Genomic DNA, 17,051 nt, shown 5'->3' on the forward strand with positions numbered 1-17,051 from the left:
GCATGCAGTAGTAGAGTGGAGTGGCATGCAGTGTCATAGAGAGGAGTAAAGTGGCGTGGAGTGTCGTAAAGTATTGTGGAGTCAGATGAAGTAAAGTAAAGTGTCATGGAGTGGACTGTAGAATAGAGTGGCCTAGGGTTAAGTGGCCTAGAATGCTGCAGGGTGGAGTGACGTCTTGTAGAGTGGAGGGGCGTAGAGTGATGTAAAGTGTCTTAGGAATAGAGTGGAGTACCGTAAAGCGGAGTAAGGTGTCTGAGTGGAGAGGCATAGAGTGGAGTAAAGTGTTGTAGAGTGGTGGAATGGAGTGGCATAGAGTTAGGTGGCATATAGTGGCACAGGGTGGAGTAGAGTGAAGGGGATTAAAGTGGAGTAAAGTGTTGTCGAATGGTGTGAATGTAGTACTGAGCAGTGAAAAGTATCAGAGGGGCGTATAGTGGAGAAAAGTGTTGTGAAGTTGCATAGAGAGTTGTGGAATAGAGTGGCTTAGAGTTAAGTGGCATTGATTGGCGTAGAGTCTTGTAGAGTGAAAGGGCATAGAGTGGCGTAGCTTGAAGTGGAGTAAAGTGGTGTTGAGTGGAGCGCCGAATAGTAGCGTAAAGTGTCATAGACCGCTTAGAGTGTAGTGACGTAGAGCAAAGTGTAGGAGTGGAATGGCATAGAGCCGAGTGGCATAGGGTTTCATAGAGTGCAGTATTGTAGAGAGGAGTAGATTGGCCTAGAGTGAAGTGGTGAAGAGTGTTGTAAAGTGGAGTGTCATGGTGGTGCATATAGAGTGTTGTAGAGGGAGTGGCATACATTGGAGTATGCATGGTGGGATAGTGCACTGCCATTACAGACATCACATTTTCAATTGAAATGACCATTTAATTGTAAAGACATACATATAGTTTTACTGATAAAGCTATACGGCGCACAAACAACAATGTGTGGAAATGTTATCACCTAGTATATTGATTTTATTTTTATCGTATTCATATATTGGTTTCCAGCACGCTTCAGAATTACAATAAAATGTGTTTCCTCTATGCTTTCCTAATTCCGGATTATTCCAAAGGTGTCATGCTAGCGGAACCCAGAAGCTGCAACAGAGGCAGGGAGAGCAAATGAAAAAGACAATAAAACCTTACAAAGATTTAAAGGGAAAAAGCCACCCCCTTCATACTTCTAGATTGTCAGATAAATCATCTCACTTTGAAGTCAAAAAAAGAAAAGTAAACACCAAGCTCCTGCAGAAGACCGAGACATTTGACCTCTGTCTGTGAAGGCCTGTTAACAGAAAGTGAGCACTGTGGAAGAATACAGTAAACTGGGCATGCTCCATGTGAAGGACAAATTCAAGCTAGACAGCCTAAATCAAGTAGAGCCAGCAAATAGAAGGCAAGCAAGCGTGAGGTACAAAGCCAATGGTAACCAGTGGGCGGAATGCATTCCTAGGTCAGCTCTCAGTATGTTTCCAAGATAAGATGTCTTTAGCAAACTAAACAGTAGTGTTGTCTGGTAGGCTTCAACCTAAAAAGCCATCTCAGAATTATTTATGATAAGTTTTTCAGAGAAAGGTTTCTACTGTCAAAATATGATTCTAATTAGATTTAAGCAATTCAAATCGGAAAGTTGTCTTCACATAGGCAGGCTTTCTCTGAAGTAAGAGGTTTGGATTGTGTCAAGATACTACCCACCCAGGCATATTATGAATTTAAATAAGATAAGCACAATGGTGTACTTGGTTTACAAGTATTTAGTGTGACTATTCACCTTTATTGTTTTAAAAAAAATAATAATAATTTAAGTTTATTAAATATAGTAACAAAATCAAAATAAACATTGTGTTCCGATCTAACCCTCTTCTCCAGCCCCCATTTCAGTATATTACCTAGGTGGGACAACATTTCCAGGTGCAGTTCCCATTTTATTAGTCGGGCATTAATACTCCTACTAGTTGCCCCAACTTTTGTTGAATTTCTGAGGACATCCCTCAGCGTAATAGATCGGTTCATCTTGATTGGCACACCAGCCCATGCCAGATCGCCATAGTTTCATGCTAGGCAGTCATGGCGATTTCCAGGAGTGTGCAATGTTTCGCTTGGCTATCCGACCCGCCAACATTTTTTCACCCTGTGCCCTCCCAGATCCATCCCTAATACCCAGGAGGGCCATCTTCCGGGGTCAGCGTGACTGAGCTAATTAGAATCCTAGAGAGGGCTGTGCCTATGCGTGTCCAATACTGAACAATGTCAGAACTTTGCCAGACCATATGGAAAAAACTTGCTTCAGGGATTGCTCCGAGTGGGTTCAGAGAGAATACCTGCATGCTAATCGTTGGGGTGTTATGTAGGTCAGGTGTAAGTGGTGTATTTGGATTAATTTGAGTCTCGCAGATATCTCAAGTTCCTGAGAAGTCCTGCAGGCATCGCCCCATACACCTTTTCCAGCTCACCCACACACCCCTCCCATCTCAGTCTGAGCTAGGCCATGGCCTCCGGGGGATTGCAAACAGGGGCCAGTTATAGCTTGGAAATACTTCCTCGTCCCAGTCTGCCCATCAACAGTCACGCCTTCAAGGGGCTGAAATCTGGCAAGTCCTGTAGATGGGCGCTGTAGTGACCAAGTGCATGGTGCAGCTGCAGGTATTTTTTATATTATGGAGTGTGAGAAAGTGTATCTTGAGTTTGGAGGTCAGTAAAGCAGTAGATGGAAAAACCGTGCAACACCACCCAGTATTGTGATTCCAATTAAGTACTAAAAGTGAAAGCCTTCCTGCCACGTTTGTGCTTCAGCCAACGTCTCCTCCAAAGAGGGGTTTGTTGAGTCAGACATTTCAGCCAGTGAAATGGGTGGATGTCCTCCACACTAGGAATATCCCTCTAATGACCTGTGGAAGACAGGAGGTTTTGCCATGGCGGGTAAGCTTGTTTTGGTCTTTTTAAGAAAAGGGGTAAGGTTAAGAGAGTGCGTAAGGTCCGGTATGGTCCATATGTGGACTCTATATAATTAAAGCTCAAGTGGCAAATGGGTATAGCTGATCGCCAATCAAGTGATTCTCGGTCCACACGTGACTATTCAATTCTTACTACATTTGTTTCTTCCTATTCCCAATTCCGGCAAGCCATCCCATATTCAGTTTTGAACTGTATTTGTTGCTTCACTTGACCTCGTTCATCTTATGGAAAGGAATGCAATTCCAGCATGGTGGCTACCAGCAAGCGCAGGAACTAGAAGCAAGTGCAGGAACCATAAGCATGCGCAGGAACCATAAGAACTGACAGTTGTCATTCAAAAACAACTTTTTAAAGAGGTGCATTAAAACAGTAACTGTTGTGGTGGGTTAAATCTCCCATTTAGATAGGATAATCACCTGCATAGATAACTTAATTGTAATATTTGTGGCGCAGATAACACTATTCCTGCACATTCATCTCTTCCTTTTCACATGAAGCAACAATGCCGCATTGTTTTTCTCCATTGTGTGTTTGTCCCCAAGTCTTCACTTTTGCGGATACAATCTAGGTAGGACTACCACTTACAGATCCCTAATGCTGCTTTGAAATTTGGCACTACATTATTGTTTTGGCATTTGGGGATGGAAACATGGCTGTCACTAACTCCAGTTCATGGTCCTCACTCCGCATTACAGGATTCTATAATATACTTGCTATTGTACAGGGGTCTACATGCTAACAGAAAAATTTGTAATTTTATGAATAAGATGGTTGCTTTAATGCCGGTCTTTTGCCCAGTTTGCTCTAATACATTTTGTGTTAACTTGACCGCTAGAACCGTATTTTGTCTTTATTCTTATTCCATTCAACCTTATATCCCACCTAAATCCTCTTTGTCTTTAATTTATCAGTATACTGCTGTTGCTGTTTAGCCAATGTTTCACTGCCTGGCATTGGAGGGACCGTTCCTGAATCAAAACCTTTTTTCTACGTCAACGTTGCAGATATCGAGACCTTAGACACAGAAGTCTCCTATGTGGCATGTAAGTATCTGCTTCCATTTACCTTCCTTTACCTATCCAGTGGCATGGATTTGGCACACATGAAGACACCTTATAACCCAATTCACCAACCTTCAATAATCTCAAGTACATCTATTTCAGTAGTAAGTTATTTCTATTCCTTGGTTTCTGATCTTTGTAAATGAATCTTTTTGATTGGTTGCACCAGCAGCTAACAATGCTAATTCAGTTACATGCTAAAGTCACTGCTCTTTCCATGCCTGCTGCCACATCTTCACTGCTGGGTAGGTTGACACATCTAGGGCAGTAAGCCTTTTCTGACCTCAGTACCTGACCCCCCTATAGGTACAACTGAGAGAATCTTTGAAGAGAAACAGGATCTATATGATGTGTATGTGGATAACCAGAATGTGAAAACCCACCATGAACACCTGCAGCCACTCTTGAAAGTCAACAGTGCAGACAAGGAGAAGTTCAGGCGGCTCAATGACCAAAGGTAAGTGAGCTTGGGCAACTGACTGAGGAAAAAGTAACCGAGATGTAGGGCTGTGTAAAAAATAAAAATGATGGTAGAGTTTTTCTTGCAACCTTTTTGCCAGCTTCATATATGATGGTAAAACTTTTGTTTATTTTATTAGGGATATTGTATTGTCCAGGTCAGACGAGGGCTTCACACAAAACGGACAGTTGAGACTTCTATCATAGGTGACCTGTGCAATAGAAGAAATAATGCATCAATGCTATAGAGTAATGCAATGGTCAGAATCATATGGAAAAGAAGGCCATGGAGGCAGCATGAAGAGGTTTGAAGGAGAGCATTTTGGTTGGCGAAGAGAAATCGCTGTAGTTGCTTCTTAAACATTCGAGATGGCTAGTCTTGGATGTGGGTGGGTGATAAAAGGGTAATGCTGTAAAGGAGTGAAAGAGAAGCGTCTGTGTATTCTTTTTTTCTGAAGGTTTATGCTTTGAGGGGTACATTTGCAGTTCAAGAACACATTTAGGAGAATAATAATCCAGATTTGTTGGTACTAATAACTGTCAGTAAGGGAGAATACTTTGAATTTTATGAAGCCCTTGAGTGGGAGCCAGTGAAGGTGTGCGTTGGAGGTGGCATGGGTGATGTGGTTGTATTGAACTGTCGTGAAGCAAATGATGCCATGAAGAGCTGATCTTGGTGGGTTGAGTTTGAAAGTGAGATCATTGGTTCCATCAGTGGTTCTGTCTTTGTTGCAAGGGCCTATTTTTCTTGTTCGATGCAGAATGAAAAGAAGTATTTAGCTTTGTAGAGTAAGATGATCAGATAACATGTGGACTGAACTTTTCTGCCTGCCTACTTAGAAGTCGATAGTAAATCACTTATACACAGATATAAAAGGAATACAAAGAAAAAAAGTTAGACACCAAGGATTGGATATTTCTGTCTTTATTTTCAAAGTAGGAACAAGAATAATTTGGAGACAGCAATAATGTTACTCGGTGAGTAGATTTTCTGCCTGATCAAGCGTCTAATCATGCAACCTCAAGTGAGTGGCTTGCCTTGAAGCACTCGCAGCCCTGGAAGCTCACGGCGCATCATTGGTTCGCCTTTCCTGGGACTATCACAGCGCATTGGCTGAACGGTTGAATATTTCTCAAGGCACCTTCTATGCTTTTCTTGGTCCTCTTCTGCAATTGTGACCGGCTGGCGCACTTATCACCTCTATCCCCAGGAGTATCTCTCCATAGATGTACTCCCAATTTTTCTGTGGGGTCACCTTAGTGATCTGTGCTACGGCACACCATGCCTGTACCCATACATTTTTGCTCCAGAATTTCGTCCATCAATTAGTTTATTTTGTGCAATCGAAGTCCTGATGATTACATAGGTCCACATGCCGTCAACAGGAATTCGCTTCTTTATGGCCCTTAATACTTAACTTGATTTTGATAAGTTGTTTTCACTTCTATACATGTTCTGATTAATTTTAAATGAATGCCCACTCGCTGGTAATTCACCTCTTCATGTACTTCACATGCGCCATTCACAGTTTTCTCACGAGCAGTGTCCACCATATACCCATTGCACTTTTTCGGAGTAACACTAATGCTGCCTCCAAGTGATTATTGTTACTACTTTGAAAATCCAGACTGTAATATTCAATCCATGGTGTTTCCAACTTTTTGGTCTCGCCTAAGCAGCGCGCTTGCGCTGCATAGGAGGAGACCTTTAGTAATCGATTCCGTTTTTTCTGCCAAAAACGTGTACGCTTTGCATTGCTTTCAATGGCAACCCGTGCACGTTTGGCGATTCCCCTTGCGGTAGAGAGCTTTGAAACTTTCTGTTTGTAATTAACAGATGGTTCCTTCTCGCTCACGCAAGGGAAATAGGCGCAGACCCCCTCCTCTCTACCCTCCGCCTGCGGCCTCCTCCTCTCCACATCAAACTTGTTTTTTCTTTTTTTTACATGAAGCGCGTGCTTGTTTTCTTTTTGTTGGTGCTGTACTGCACTGGCAAAAGTTAGTTTATTTTTGTTGATGCGGCACAGCATTGGCAAAACCACATGCTCCAAAAGGTGAGTCCTATTTGCTTTAGCCGTGCTTGTTCTAACAGCTCTTCACAGCAGATATTCAGTGCATTTGGGCCCTTTTCGGACGTTTTTTTTCTTGTGTTTTCGGATCTGCTTCCTGTCACGCTACACCCCCTTACTCCCCCATCCAGACCTCTTAGGGGTGCTTCTGTTCATGTGTAGAGATCAAGCAGACCGTGCTAGCTAGATCTGTGGCAGCATGAATAGTAGACAGCACAGCTCAGAAAAAGAGAGTGAGGCAACCAACTTGATCACTGTTCATGCTGTGCTGTCTGACGCTCGTGCACTAACTCAGACATTCTGATTCAAATGCATGCACTTTAGATGGTATCATTGCATAAAGCGGGCGCACAGATGAGCCCGGCTTGACCGCACAGGCTTAGACTGCAGAAATATTATAACCACCTTAAATCAATCAATCAATCAATCATGCCATTTGTATAGCGCACTACTCACCCGGGAGGGTCTCAAGGCGCTTGGGGGGAGGGGTATGCTACTGCTCGAACAGCCAGGTCTTGAGTTGTTTCCTGAAGGCGAGATGGTCCTGGGTCAGCCGAAGGTGATTGGGGAGGGAGTTCCAAGTCTTGGCAGCCAGGTAAGAGAAGGATCTTCCTCTGGCGGTGGCTCTTCGGATGCGTGGTACGGCTGCGAGGGCGAGGCTGGTGGACCGTAGCTGGCGGGTGGGCGTGTAGAAGGTCAGGCGGTCGTTGAGGTACTTGGGGCCCAGGTTGTGGAGAGACTTGTGTGTGTGGGTGAGGAGCCGGAACGTGATCCTCTTGTCGACGGGGAGCCAGTGCAGGTTCCTCAGGTGGCTGGAGATGTGGCTGCGTCGGGGGACATCCAGGATGAGTCGGGCGGAGGCGTTCTGGATGCGCTGGAGTCTTTTCTGTAGCTTGGCTGTGGTTCCGGCGTAGAGGGCGTTTCCGTAGTCCAGTCGGCTGGTGACGTGTGCCTGGGTGACAGTCTTCCTGGTCTCGGTCGGGATCCAGCGGAAGATCTTGCGAAGCATACGCAGGGTGTTGAAGCACGATGAGGAGACGGCGTTGACTTGTCTGGTCATCGAGAGGGAGGGGTCCAGGATGAAGCCCAGGTTACGTGCCATTTAACAGGTCCAGGGGAGTGATCATGGGGCAGGGATGGAGCTGGTCAGCGGGAGACGCCGTAGCGCCTGATTTAAAAGTATGCAGTGGTATAGGCGTATGTGCGAGTTATTCTCTACACACTGGTCCCTAGTGGAAAATGGACATAGATGCAGAGAGGTAGACAAGGCCCGCTGCAGAAATGCTGCACTGGCCCTTTCTGACTCCCCTTCCATTATACTAAAGCCACTGGTGCCAGCACAATGCATTCTGGGTAGTATGCCTGAATATTGCCTGGCATAGACCTTGTGGCCTAAATATCGCTCCATTGACTCCATCATTAATCCCAAACTGAGTGGTATCTTCATAAAATATAGTTAGGGCACAGTCTTGCACGTGGGGCTATCTTCAGCATTGCAACGGAGATGGAAGAACCCGAGCAGGTACAGCAGAAGTGTTGCTCGCCGGCTCCTTCAGCAGAAACGCCCTCTTTCGGAACTTCTGGAATATCTGCAAGCCTCAGCAGAAGCAGCTGTTGGAAGCTACTGAGGGACGGATTCTGTATATTTCTTTTTTTTTTATTTTTTGCTACAGCTACTGTTTAATTACTGTACTTCTCTTCATATATTTAAAGCACCCACTAATCCCGTGGGAATCTGCCTTCCCACACTATCCCCACGCCTTTCCTACTGCAAACACCAGTGTGTGATCCCAGCCTCACTGCAAAATTGTTGCTAGTTTTCTTTTCAACCGCCGCACTCTCATGGCTACTCGCCCCTTAATTAAGCACCAATTTCCAATTTTAGTATGAGTTGCTGCACAAACCCGAAGTAACAGTGCTTATTTAAGGTAATTTTTTAACAGTCATTTCGTCTATGGATGTTTTATATGTAGTCCTCGATGTCTGGTGTCTAGGTGTATTAGCAAATTGCAGGGTTTCCACCTCCACACGGACGGCATTTTCTACTGTGTGATTCACTAATTTCGGTTTCCGCTAAGATGGAACCACTGGCTCTTCACTGCACTGCTATCTCTGCAGCGACGAGAGCAGTGCCGGGATTGAAGGTGTGTGGAGTGGGCTGAGTGTGTGGGGCCAGACACCAAGTCCTAGCCTGCCAAACACAGGCGGAGCCAGCCCAGAAACAAGCCCGATTTGTCTATGGGAATTGTCCCTCCTTCCCTCTGCACTGTAGCCCCTGTGGCAGCGCCAGGATGGCTTCCCTACTTCATAGCAGACTGGAAGGATGGCTCAGTGAAGGAGAAGTACTGGCTAGTGGGGGTAGGAGGTGACAACGTTGCCAAGTCTTCACTCGCCGTTCAGTTTATCCAGGTGGGCGCACTATGTCTGGCATGCACAGCTCATCTATGCCCGCCCTCCTCACACCGGCTGCAAACTGTCCTTCACCCAGCTACTAAGTCCATGCACCATGGCATCTGCTCTCCTTGACCCACTTTACCCGGGCTTGTCTCTCCCAAAGCAATGTGCCCCGCACTCTAGCCACTGCCCCCTACACTAGACCCTGCCCCCTACTCTGTGAGCCTTCAGGTCACTGATGGCCGTCTACCACACACGGAAATTAATTCCACCTCATCCACACTCGCTGTTCCCAATCTGGGTCCCTGAAACTGGGGCGGTCAGTCTCCCACCTTATTATGTGCTCCTAACCAGTAAAATCTGATTTTCCCTCATCCACACACTGTGGCAACCAACCTGACCTGTTGTACCTCCGTAGAACTCCAAACCACTTGTCTCCTTTGCCTCTCCAACCTTTACTGTCCCTTCTCCAGACACTGCTAGCAACCCAATCACTGTGTCTCTTAAACACTGTCCTCCACTTAAAATCTCTCCTCCCATCCCTTCGATAGTTCACGCCACTACCTAGCAAAGAGTCTGCACCCAAACAAACTATGCTCCACCGCCCAGCATCCCTGTCCATTTCTGCCCCCTGCTGAACTTATTTTACTACGCATTACCATCTGTCTGGCTTTCCCAGATATTCGGGCCTTCTTGCAAATTTTCAATCTGCCTCTCCACTCCATATCACTTGTTTATCCACACAGCAGTTAAGTCACTGCAGACTGCCCCTTTTTAGGTCTCGGCTAAAGACGCGCGGAAGCGCGTCTCCGCCGAGATCTTATGTTAGGGAGTGTGCTCCCCAGGAGACAGTTTGGGGCGCGCGCATCCCTGGAGCCGATTTGAAACGGGAACGCGCGCTGTGGCCAGGCGCTGTCTCCTGGGAAGCGCAAGCACCACACACGCATGCGCATACACACACAAGCACTCATGCACGCACGCACATACATACATACATACAGAGACACACCCCCCCTGACACATACGCGCGCACACACACAAGTGCACCGAGGCCCCCCCTCCCCCCTCCCCCGCCGTCACCGTCGCCGTCGCATACACACACGAGCATACACGCGCACACACACACACACAAGTGCACCAAGCCCCCCCAGCCTTTTGAAACGTACCTGGGCAATGTCGGGGACTCTTCTCTCAGCACGCGGCGCCCAACCTCCTGCTAGCGCGGCCCCGGGTCTCCACACCGCTCACAGGAGCCCCGGGCCGCGAGACGCATCGACTCCGCCTGCCTCCTCTTCCGGTCTGGACGTGGCCCCGCCCCCGTCACAGGCGACCGTGCCTGACTTCCGGGGCGGCCTCCGTGTATTCCGTCCGTGGATTCTTTCCGTCTTCTGTTTTTCTTGTTATTATTCTCTCTTCTGCTGGATCAAGGTCTGTTTGGTTCGCATTCCCAGTTTTTGGGCTCTGAGTATCGGCTTTTGTTTTTCGTTGGAGACAGCCTCACGTCTTTGGGATATTAATTTTGTTTTGAAAGCCGTCCATATATTGTGACTGCAGCCTCTGGATCCTGGGAGGGAGTGAAGTGCTTGTGCCTAGTTACATCTCTGTTTCGGCGTCCTCGTCTCTGTTCCTCTGTCTCTACCTCCCTGCGCCTCTCCCTCCCTCTTCTCCCCCTCGTCTCTTCTCCCCCTGTTTCGCCAGCCGCCTGCAGCTCACCTTCCATCCCCTGATCGCCTCATCCCTCCGGACGGGCTGCGTGGATCTCACCGGACTCGATAGCGCGTGAGATAAGGGATCGGAGTGGGGTCAGTGAAAGTAAACCATACATGGAGGAGCAAGGCCTTCAGTGCAGGAAGTATCCACAGTAACACATTCATTCAGGAAAAAGTCTCATATTATTTTCTCTACCACGCTAGCCATATATTTGTGTACCTATACATAGACATAGCATTGTTGATGTCTGCTGTCTCAGGTGTCAGTATCTCGTCCACCTCCATTGAATTCTGGAACTTGTAGTCCTAAACTGTAAGCCACTTGCAAACAAAAACCTATAATGGAGTGAAGTGCTTGTGCCTAGTTCTAAGGTAATTACAATACATAGCACATTATATAAACCGAATTGTATGTAGGCACTTGGTTAAGATGGCTGTATTGGACATAGTAATTTAATCGACCTTATATGCATGAAAGTCTGCGTGGCCCCACCAGAATTCGAAAACCTGACATTAAGGTTACAGACAGCTATCCGCTGTACATGCATTATCCCACTTAGCTATCTTACCAGTCGCCTTCCAGGCGGCCTGTCTTCCTGGTTAGGGGGCTTGAGGTCACATTGTAATGGATCCTGTGCCTTGAGAGAATAGATCGAGGTGTCAAGTGTCCCTGTTGAGTTTATACGAACTTTAACTGCCAACTTGTAGTAAAAGTAGATGTTTCATGACAGCCTGCACGTTGTACCCTGGCCCTCACATGGGCAGGATCGGGCCCGGGGTGAGACTTCATCTAGTGTGTGTCACTCCATTGAAAAAGAGAGTCCCCGACATTCCAGCCTCTGAAAACCACTTCTAGCTTTTTGCAGTTTTAAAGAAGGCTGAAGTGAGGCTGCTTTCCAGTGGGCAAGATGCTGACAAAACCTTAAGTCATGTTGAATCCGTATGGCTGACGCTTTCTTTCTTTTTCTGTCTGTCTCTCTCGCTCTTTCTCCCTCCTCGGTCTTTCCACTCTTTCCTGGCCTTCCCTCTTTTCTCTTCAATCTCCTTTCCCTTCTCTCTCCCACGCACCCTCCCCTCTTCATGTCTCACTCTGTCGCCTCCTCACGGTCTCCCACCCCCTCAGTATGCCGGGGAGCCCTGTCGCCTGTCTCATCTCCCTTATCTCACTTGCTCCCACACCTGTCCCACAGCTCATCTCTTTCTCTCTTTCTTAAACAGTACAGGACCCCATTCACCAGTCTGTTCCCCAACACCAGCGTTTTTATTTTTTTTATTTTCAAAAACCTTTATTCACTTACAAAGTATTTTACACAGCTTGTAGCCTACAACTCTGGGGCCGGCAGCAGGTGTGTGACATTTTGTCTGCATAGAGCGGGTAATGTGTACACAGCCATTTAGCCGGCATCCCTCACGAGCGTTTGTTGCTTAGTGTCCATCCCTCCCCCAATATCTGTCCCTCATACCAGTGTCTGTCCCTAACAATGTCCCTCCCCAGACATCTGTTGCCACCTACACTCATTTCTGTCTCCCGCCACCAGTGTCAACCCTCACCGCTGATGTCTGCCCCAACACCAGTGTCTGTCCTCACACAGGTGTCTGCCTGTTCCCATACACTAGTACCAGTCCCTCAGCAGCACTGACTGTTCCCCTTCACCAGCGTCTGTTCCCCTTCACCAGCGTCTGTTCCCCTTCACCAGCGTCTGTTCCCCTTCACCAGCGTCTGTTCCCCTTCACCAGCGTCTGTTCCCCTTCACCAGCGTCTGTTCCCCTTCACCAGCGTCTGTTCCCCTTCACCAGTGTCTGTTCCCCTTCACCAGCGTCTGTTCCCCTTCACCACTGTCTGCTCCCTTTAACCACTGTCTGCTCCCTTTAACCACTGTCTGCTCCCTTTAACCACTGTCTGCTCCCTTTAACCACTGTCTGCTCCCTTTAACCACTGTCTGCTCCCTTTAACCACTGTCTTTTCCCATTAACCACTGTCTTTTCCCATTAACCTCTGTCTGCTCCCTTTAACCTCTGTCTGCTCCCTTTCACCACTGTCTGCTCCCTTTCACCACTGTCTGCTCCCTTTCACCACTGTCTGCTCCCTTTCACCACTGTCTGCTCCCTTTCACCACTGTCTGCTCCCTTTCACCACTGTCGGCTCCCTTTCACCACTGTCTGCTCCCTTTCACCACTGTCTGCTCCCTTTCACCACTGTCTGCTCCCTTTCACCACTGTCTGCTCCCTTTCACCACTACCATTGTCTGCTCCCTTTCACCAGTGTCTGCTCCCTTTCACCAGTGTCTGCTCCCTTTCACCAGTGTCTGCTCCCTTTCACCAGTGTCTGCTCCCTTTCACCAGTGTCTGCTCCCTTTCACCAGTGTCTGCTCCCTTTCACCAGTGTCTGCTCCCTTTCACCAGTGTCTGCTCCCTTTCACCAGTGTCTGCTCCCTTTCACCAGTGTCTGCTCCCTTTCACCAGTGTCTGCTCCCTTTCACCAGTGTCTGCTCCCTTTCACCAGTGTCTGCTCCCTTTCACCAGTGTCTGCTCCCTTTCACCAGTGTCTGCTCCCTTTCACCAGTGTCTGCTCCCTTTCACCAGTGTCTGCTCCCTTTCACCAGTGTCTGCTCCCTTTCACCAGTGTCTGCTCCCTTTCACCAGTGTCAGTTCCCTTTCACCAGTGTCAGTTCCCCTTCACCAGTGTCAGTTCCCTTTCACCAGTGTCAGTTCCCTTTCACCAGTAACAGTACCCCTTCACCAGTGTCAGTTCCCCTTCACCAGTGTCAGTTCCCCTTCACAAGTATCTGCTGCTTAGTGTCTGCCGCTCCCCCAATATCAGCCCTAACACCAGTATCTGTCCCTCATACCAGTACTATCCCCATACATGTCCCTCCCCCTACATCCGTCGCCACCTACACTTGTGTCTGGCTCCTGTCGCCAGTGTCTGTTCCACTTCACCAGTGTCTGTCGCTTAGTGTCCACCCCTCCCCCAGTATCTGTCCCTCATACCAGTGTCTATCCCCAAACGTGTCCCTCCCATACATCCGTCGCCACCTACACTTGAGTATGCCTCACAGCACCAGTGCCCATCCTCACCACTGAGGTCTGCCCCAACACCATGTCCGTCCTTACAACAGTAAGAGTCCGCCTCTCTCCCTACGCTGGCACCAGGCCCTCAGCAACAGTGTCTGTCCCCAAATGTTGCAGTTTCTGTCTCAGCAAGGAGGGAGCGCATATTTGCAGACTGTAGACATGTGAATAGGTCAGCAGCTGTTAAGTGTCTGGAAACCACTAGGAATCCATTTAAGAAAGGGGCCAATACCACCAGGAAGGCAACATTTTTCCTCTACATCCCTCCACCAGGCATGCCCTCCACAGACATTTAGGAGCAGTTAGAAGTGTGAGTGCATGGAAAGGAATGTGGGATCTGCCCCTTACGGACACCAACTGCTGGAGTCGGTATCAAAAGGTCGCCTCTTCCCCGCTTTCCAAGAAGCAGACTCAGTTATAGGTGAGACTCTGTGTGGGTGGCTCTGTGTGTGTGTGTGTGTGTGGGGGGGGGTGGCTCTGTGTGTGTGTGGGCGGCTCTGTGTGTGTGTGTGTGTGGGTGGCTCTGTGTGTGTGTGTGTGTGTGGCTCTGTGTGTGTGTGTGTGTGTGGGTGGCTCTGTGTGTGTGTGTGTGTGTGTGTGGGTGGCTCTGTGTGTGTGTGTGGGTGGCTCTGTGTGGGTGGCTCTGTGTGTGTGAGGGTGACTCTGTGTAGGTGGCTCTGTGTGTGTGGGTGGCTCTATGTGAATGACTGTGGGTGGCTCTGTGTGGGTGGCTCTGTGTGTGTGTGTGTGGGTGGCTTTGTGTGTTTGGCTCTGTGGGTGAAAATGCAATAGGTTATGCATTTGCAAGCGATTAAGCTATTGGCATTGTAAATGACAATGCCATTTATTTAGGATTAAAAAAAAAAAGTCATGAGCAATGCCAATATCTCTACCTTTAATAATGCCGAGACCATTGCATTGTAAATGCTTGTTGGCCATACTGTTTGTACCTTCCACATCCTGTTAAGGCACATGACGCTCCTCCTTCTACCCAAGTCCTGCTCTACCCTTTAGTACTCTCCCCTCCCCCACCCCCCCACCCCCCCCCCCTACTCAGGTTCCTGTTCCTCCCTCATCTCCTGCCACACTTACTTATAATATCAATTTGTACGCATATGCTTTTTCCTTTGCTGCTGCCAATTCGTCACATTTAACAAAGAATGGAGAATGTTTGAGCTTTTAATGCTTTCTAAGTATAGTTTCAAGAGTCTTTGTGATTAAATAGCAAGACATTGTTTTTTGTTTTATCAGACTTTAACGTTCTCTATCCTCATTTAAGCCTTTTTGTGATTTTTGTGGGCTGATTTGTTTTGTATTTCTTTTGGTAGCGTTTGCGCTTGTTTTGGACTTCTTTTCAAGGGGGAATGTGCGTGTGTTTGGATTTCACACCTGGCAGCACGAGTGGCGAGGTGAGACGCAGTCGTGGTGCCTGTGCCTTTAGAGCCTGGGCCTGTGGCCAGGAAGAAACTAGTCTGTGTCTGTATTGGGGGATTGAAGGGGGCAGGTAATTGAGGCAGAATTGCGGAGTGTAAGATTTCAGAGGTTACAGGGACTGTCGCAATATCAAGATTTTCAAAATATATAAGAGCACTACAGTTTAATACAGTTTCTATTTGTTTGATGGGAGGTTTGCATTAAAAGAGCAAAAACACAGGCCCTGGAACACTTTGCATCACAAGCATTATTTACATAATTGCTGAAGCTCTTTCTCTGTCTGACCTTCACCCAGGCACTCATCCTCTGTTTTTTAAAACCTCGTCTGTGGTCAGTCTCATTCTGACATGTACTATCTGTTCCCCCATCTCTGTTTCACTCATTCTCTCTCTCGCTTCCTCTGTCTCTCTCTTAAGCACATACACAATTTCTCTCTCTCTCTCTTTCTCTCTCTGACTCTCTCGTTTCTCCATCACCCTTTGTCCTTCCACTGGGTATCATTCTTTCTATTCTATTGCTGTCCTCCCATACCAATTAACTCAGTCTGTCTTTCTCACATGTTCATGTCTACCCCCTACACACACCCTCTTCCCTCCATGTTTCATTATCTTTCTCCTACTTCAATGCTTCTATATATATGATACTGATTTCTGACGCTGACCACACAGTTTCTAATGAGCTCCATTGCCATTAGTGCAGTCTGCCAGCGGAATCTGTCTGTGGATTCTTCACTAGTGTCCGTCCACTGCTCCTGTTATAATTCAGGTACTATTTCCCAACCTACACCCTCCCGTCGTTTATGTCCACGCCCCATAACAAAAAAACTGTAACCGGCAAAAAGAGTTGCTAGCATTGCAAGGACAAAAAAAACTAGAAGAAATGTATGTTAATTTTTCTTTTAATAGGGTAGTTGAAGTTGTACCTAATTTCTTAGTTATATACAAGTTAACAAAAATGCTTATAACGCTTTTTTATTATAACTTTTCAACATGCTGCACAGCAGCCAAGCTGCTCTGCAAGTTAGCTGAAAGATATTGGCAAAGCCAATAACTCTAGCTGAACAGACCCAAAGGCGAGACCTATTGGCTATGCCAATGGTTGTTTTCTTTGTATTAATTTTACCTCTGTATATAAGTGGCTAGCTATTACCTGTTGAGACATTGCCGTATTTACTATACCCACCCAGCTCTCAACTGGGTCTATGGGTTTTCTCCTGTTGTACCTAATTATTACTTTGAAGTCGAGGGATGGACCACTGTAACAATCCAAGGACTTTGCTAAAGAGGCACGAGTAGGTGAGAAAAAAGCAAATTGCACAGAATTGAGCTAATCAAGCTGCACTTGTTGCACAGCTTTTTTATTTTAGTGTTAGTGCAGTTGAACTTGAAGGACAAGAGCCACCTTTGTTTGGTAATTGGAGTGTGTCATTGATAAGAAGTCCCTCTGCTATCTCAGTGCTGTGGTGGGGCAGAAGCCTGATTGGTCAGCCTCTAGAAGATTATGGTAGTCTTTATAGTCTTGAATTTAGAGCATCACAACTTCTTTGATTTACGATAAACAAATGGTATGGTGTTCGTTGGCAAGGCCGTCTGTGTTTTATGCTGTGATATTTTGGGAAGTGGAAAGATCAGGCTAGTTTGCAGCACAGATGGTAAAGGTAATTGGTATTGAATGTGTTGATATGGCTGTACATACTACAGTTGTCAGGCTTCTTAATCTGTGACATTATTGGGAAACACTGCAATAGTTTGTATGAGTTCCCAACCAAATGATAGATAAGTACTTTTGTGGCTATGGACTGTGCAGCAAGGCACAAGGTTTGCAAACAACCTAACGCCTTACCTGTTGCTTAAAAGAATCACTGAAATCCCTTCTGTAAAGCCTAAGGCAGGGCACTGCTCCTCTCTGGGCAGGCCA

The 17,051-nt window shown here is 47.0% G+C and overlaps 1 protein-coding gene across 2 annotated transcripts in view; it reads left to right on the top strand.

Annotated features, from left to right (window-relative positions):
• The window catches only part of DENND11 (DENN domain containing 11), a 219,471-nt gene that overhangs the window by 171,045 nt on the left and 31,375 nt on the right, over positions 1-17,051 (top strand). For both annotated transcript variants that reach the window (XR_013605497.1, XM_078671839.1), the window contains exons 6-7: positions 3,848-3,979; positions 4,304-4,454. Coding sequence is in view for 1 of the 2 variants with exons in the window: in XM_078671839.1 (XP_078527965.1) it covers positions 3,848-3,979; positions 4,304-4,454 (283 nt within the window). In the remaining variant the exon portion in view is untranslated. The remainder of the gene's footprint in view (positions 1-3,847; positions 3,980-4,303; positions 4,455-17,051) is intronic.

This window comes from Lissotriton helveticus, chromosome 1_1 (genome assembly GCF_964261635.1).
Source record: "Lissotriton helveticus chromosome 1_1, aLisHel1.1, whole genome shotgun sequence".
In the NCBI taxonomy this organism is placed as follows: Eukaryota; Metazoa; Chordata; class Amphibia; order Caudata; family Salamandridae; genus Lissotriton; species Lissotriton helveticus.